This window comes from Lactuca sativa, chromosome 8 (genome assembly GCF_002870075.4).
Source record: "Lactuca sativa cultivar Salinas chromosome 8, Lsat_Salinas_v11, whole genome shotgun sequence".
Taxonomy (NCBI): Eukaryota; Viridiplantae; Streptophyta; class Magnoliopsida; order Asterales; family Asteraceae; genus Lactuca; species Lactuca sativa.
In genome coordinates, this window is record NC_056630.2 from 54,317,626 (window position 1) to 54,322,877 (window position 5,252).

The 5,252-nt window shown below is 40.2% G+C and overlaps 1 protein-coding gene across 1 annotated transcript; it reads left to right on the forward strand.

Annotated features, from left to right (window-relative positions):
* The first annotated feature begins 628 nt into the window (after positions 1-628).
* Positions 629-2,165, forward strand: LOC111899950 (aspartyl protease family protein 2). The gene has a single exon (XM_023895830.3). It carries the CDS (start codon positions 713-715, stop codon positions 2,042-2,044), a length of 1,332 nt encoding a protein of 443 aa, XP_023751598.1. The 5' UTR covers positions 629-712; the 3' UTR covers positions 2,045-2,165.
* Positions 2,166-5,252: the final 3,087 nt, after the last annotated feature.

Below are 5,252 nucleotides of genomic sequence, written 5' to 3' on the forward strand. Positions count from 1 at the left end.
TAGTTACAAAGTCTGTCACGGATAGCTTCTCTATCTTTTCCCGATTTGAATCGCTTCCATTCCTGTTAGATCTTTTATTCACAATCCGCCACTCATAGTCTTTATGAATCGTTATACAAAAGAACTAGCGTAAAACCATCCCAAACCAAATAAGCAAAATTGGCTGGCGTTTGATCCCGCCGGAAATCACCTTCAATCGCCGACACTCGCTATTAGGGCAACTCATGAAATAGGTGTATGTTATCTACGTGATTTTTCTTAAGAACTATTCACGACCAATATTGCCACTTTTTCTTTATAGTAATGTAAAGTTAGTATATGACAGTGAAGATAGAATTCATCTCTCTTTCTTTAATATTAATACAATTTAAGTGCAAACTAATAATTTTATTAATACAAGTTAAGTGCAAACTAATAATTCTATTAAAGATAAAATTCATCTCTCTTTCTTTAATATTAAAACAACTTAAGTGCAAACTAATAATTTTATTAAACAAAGTTGTACATGAAGCAGCCTGCAGCGACTTAATTTAATAGTGTTTGTGTATTTACAAACTACGAGAACGCACATACATCAAAAATTAAATAAATAAATAAATAAAAACACGTCCACATTAAATAGTTCGCCCCATAATTTCAGCCAATTGCAGAGCCATCTTTACACTTGCCACCCACCCCCTATCTCTCTTCACCCCTCAAGGCTCAAGCCACCATGCTCCTTATTATACTCCTTACATTTACTCACATCTGCCACTCCGCCACCATTAACTCCGACAACCACCACTTCCTGAAGCTCCCACTCCTCCACATTAACCCTCTTCAATCCCCTTCCCAAGCCTTCTCCTCCGACTCCGCCCGTCTCTCCGCCCTCCTCTCAACCCTCCACCGCAAGCCCAATCTCCCTGTCACCTCCGGAGCCTATGCCGGCGCCGGACAATACTTCGTCACCCTCCACCTTGGCACCCCTCCTCAAAAACTCCTTCTCATTGCTGACACCGGCTCCGATCTCATCTGGGTAACCTGCTCCGCCTGCCGAGATGATTGCAACCGCACCCGCCCTCCACATTCCGCCTTCCTCGCCCGCCACTCCTCCTCCTACTGCCTCCACCACTGTTACGACCCAGCGTGTAAACTCGTACCTCATCCTCGCCCCAGAATCGCGTGCAACCACACGCGCCTCCACTCTCCATGCCGTTATGAGTATTCATACGCGGATGGGTCAATCACTAATGGCTTCTTTGCCAAGGAGACGACATCGTTCAACTCCAGCACCGGCGAACTGTTACAGCACGACAGTTTAGCTTTCGGGTGTGGGTTTACGATTTCCGGTCCGAGTGTTTCCGGTCCAAGCTTTAATGGTGCTCAAGGAGTAATGGGCTTGGGCCGTGGGACTATATCGTTTGTTACTCAACTCGGCCGCCGGTTCGGTAACAAATTTTCTTACTGCCTCAGAGACTACACCATCGCTCCGCCGCCGACGAGTTACCTCTTGATCGGCACTGCCGCCGGAAATTCAAGAATGCGGTACACCCCATTGCAAACTAACCCTTTGTCCTCTCCGTTTTACTACATTGGGATTGAAAACGTTTACGTAGATAATATGAAATTACGTGTAAGCCCTTCGGTGTGGAACATTGACAAAATGGGAAACGGCGGCACCATCGTTGACTCTGGCACCACCCTCACTTTCCTACCTGACACCGCGTACCGCCATGTTGTGGCAGCTTTCAGGCGGCGCGTGAAACTTCCAACCCCGGCAGGTTCTCCTCCAAATTTCGATCTTTGTATCAATGTATCAGGCATTCCAAGACTGAGTCTACCCAAACTGAGTTTCAAACTCGTTGGCAACTCTGTTTTTACTCCGCCAGTTGGGAACTACTTCATTGACACGGCGGAGGACGTAAAATGTTTAGCGTTGCAGCCAGTGACCTCAGCCGGTGGATTTTCGGTGATCGGAAACCTAATGCAACAAGGGTTTTTGTTTGACTTCGATATCGGAAGGTCACGACTGGGGTTTTCTCGGAGCGGGTGCTCTATTGGTTGAGTCAGCCGAGTCATGATCTACGTCAAACCACCTGGGATTTTGTGTAGTAATATGATATTATTTTTTATTGTTGAATTTTTAAATTTATTTTATAGTGAATGGTGAATTATTAATGATTAAATTTGTGGGTGAGGAAGAGGGGGCCAAAGAGGATCTTCAGCATGTGATGTATTTTTGTCCTTATAAATTCAACACAAAACAAAACAGGAAAATACGAAAAAATTTAAGCTGCTTTTTCGCTGTTGTCTGCTTTCTCATTGGACCTTTCACGTGAGCCCATCATTATTAGTAAGGTAAGTTTACATTTTTTTTGTTATATGTTTTGCAGATTATACTTGCATATATGGTTTAGGCAAACCTTAACAATGGTAATTGGGTTGTCAAGTCTTTTTAAAATTTTTTTTTTTTTTTTAATTTTTAAGAAATGACGATCTCCCCTAAGGAGGGTGTCTGCTTATACGCATATCGACCAGTCTCATGTGTGAGCATGGGACTATGACTCATGACCTATAGTCACTACAAAGGAACCTTCGTAGCCAAAAATATATCAGTGCCAAAATTAATGTGAGTGTCGGGATTCGGACATGGATTCCTAATATATCTTCCTAAAGTGATAATGTTATATCTTCCTAAAGTGATAACAACTACCTCACAACTTCTCGCTTGTGGTTCGAGTGTTATATATTTTTAGTTCATGAATTAAAGAAAACGATTTCCATTAGCTGGTTTTGCGTCAATAATTGTTGCTTTTCGGCTATAGGTAAAACCGTAAAAATGGTTTATGTGGTATGTATTTTTTTTTTCTGAGGTTTAATTTTTAGCTTGTTTTGTGGATTTGGCCCATAAGTTTCCACAAATGACTACAATACCTTAAGCTATTCGTTTGGTTATTATTATTATTATTTTTTTAAAATCTAATGCATATTTAATTATTTAAACAATTAAAAAATAAGAGGACCTCTCTCTCTCTCTCTCTCTCTCTGGTCTCTCTCTCTCTCTCTGGTGATTAAATTAGTGTTCAATGTAGACATTATGTAACGACCCAAAATACCACATCTCAACCCATACAAGTGTCATGGGCTACCCCCACGGACTTTCCATACAGTGCTCAGGGCCAAATCACGGTCTTACGTACAGACGCCAGAGGTCAGATCCTGGTCTTTCATACAACTGTCAGAAGCTAAATCCTGGTCTTTCATACAATTGTTAGGGGTCAGATCCTGGTCTTTCGTACAATTGTCAGGGGTCAGATCCTGATTTTTTTATTCAAGCATCACAGAGACAACTAGCATTTTACAAAACAAGTACTGGGCCGACATTGGTGCCTTCGACCCATGGATATAGTGAGAAAACTCACCTCAAGCTGTTGAATAAATAACTAGATGCTCGGCTACAGAACTGAAAGATCCCACACTGTCACAAACAGATAACCTTAATCAAAATTAGGTTATAAACCATATTTGTGGGTCTAAAACCCAAACTCAACTCCTAAGATAGAAGTCTATTTTACCCTTCCCATAATGGGCCTCCCCAAACTTGGCCCAATAACAAAATAATGACCCCAAGGCCTAACTCATGCAATCTTGAGGTCCACTAATAAATTCCAAGGCCTACCTACTTAAACAGGCCAAGGCCCAACACCTAACTAAGGCCCAAATGACCAAAGCCCAACCGATATCCAAAAGCCCACTGCGAGGTGTACGCTCGGCATACGCATTGTACACTTGGTGTACTTCGACCAGCAGTACGCGCAACGTAACTCTTGGTACGCCCATCATACTGGGCTGCTTACCACCTTAAGTCATTTAGTGCTTAATCCTTCTAGCCATTTAGTCTAACTTTCAGATCTTGTCCATTGTAGGGTTCTAATACCTAAAGTTGGCAACTTTAACCCTTAGCATGTCTTAAAGGAACCCAACATCCACTTTTATGCATCAAACCTCATATTAAGGACTCAAATTCATGCATGGACTCATATCAACCATCAAGATGACACTTTTATGCATCATGAGCAACAAAGAGACCGAGATCTAACATATCCAACTCTTGGAGTTGCACAAACTCACAAGGAGAACCATGGGACCAAATAAAGCTCATAAACAACCCTAAAATCAAACTATCATAATAGATCATCTGTTGGATTAGGTGTTTAAGCCCATAACTATAATTGGTATAAACTTGAACTGATAGCAGCACAATCTTTTTGGGTTGCCCTCAAAGCTAGCAATTGGAAATGATTATTTTGGAGAAAGAGAATGATTTATTATTTGATAAATAAATTAGAATACATAAGTAGTTGTTAATATATTATGAGAAAAATATATTAATTAGAAATTATGGTATTTGATTAATAATTAATAAGAAATTTATTAGATTTTATTTTAGGATTAATTGTATTAATCTATAGTGCAAGGACTGTTTGGCAATTTATTGATAGATGAGGAAAAGGCTCTAGAACCTCCTTGTAAGAGGTTGGACGAAAACTTCTAGGAAGGGCTTAAAATTTTAGTCCAAGGGCTCTTGGATAGAGGCTTATGGCTTGCTTGGTCACCAAGCAAAGGGATTAGGGTTTCCACTTTAAACCCTAACTTTTGCTCTAAGCTATCTCACCTATATAAAGAGCCTTAGCCTTCTAAAATTCGGCACTCCTAACCTTAGAAGAGTTCTGGCCAAAATTCTCCTCCTCCCTCTCCATAATCATTAGTTGCTAGTCTTGGGTGTGATTCCATTAAAGACACGACAATTATGGTGCTTGCTTCCAAAGGATTAAGAAGAAATTGTTCTTTGTTATTTACAACAATAACAATCAAGGTAAACATTCTAATTTGGTATTTTTCGAAAAATAAGCAAGTGATCCTAGGGTTCTTAATTGTTGGTCATTGTTATATATTTAATAGAGAAAACATAGATCTTTATTTGGGTTGCATGCACTCTTAAGGGTTTAAGTTTATTGTTTTGCGTAAAACTCATCAGTGGTATTAGAGCATGATGTTTGTTTTCTGTTGAATTGTTATAATTATTGAACTGGAACAAGGAGAAGCAAAACAGAATCATCATTCTGTTCCGCCACCACGACGTGGTGACCTGCGAATTTGCTCGACCACGACGTGGTAAATGCATACAGCAACGTGGTGGACAGTCAGATCCATAAAAATTGAATTTTTTGCTTATCTCATGAATTGATTAGGATAATTTCCTTAAATAATGT

Bases quoted from the DNA above. Each gene is read 5' to 3' on its own strand.
- LOC111899950 (XM_023895830.3), top strand. From the start codon at position 713: ATGCTCCTTATTATACTCCTTACATTTACTCACATCTGCCACTCCGCC.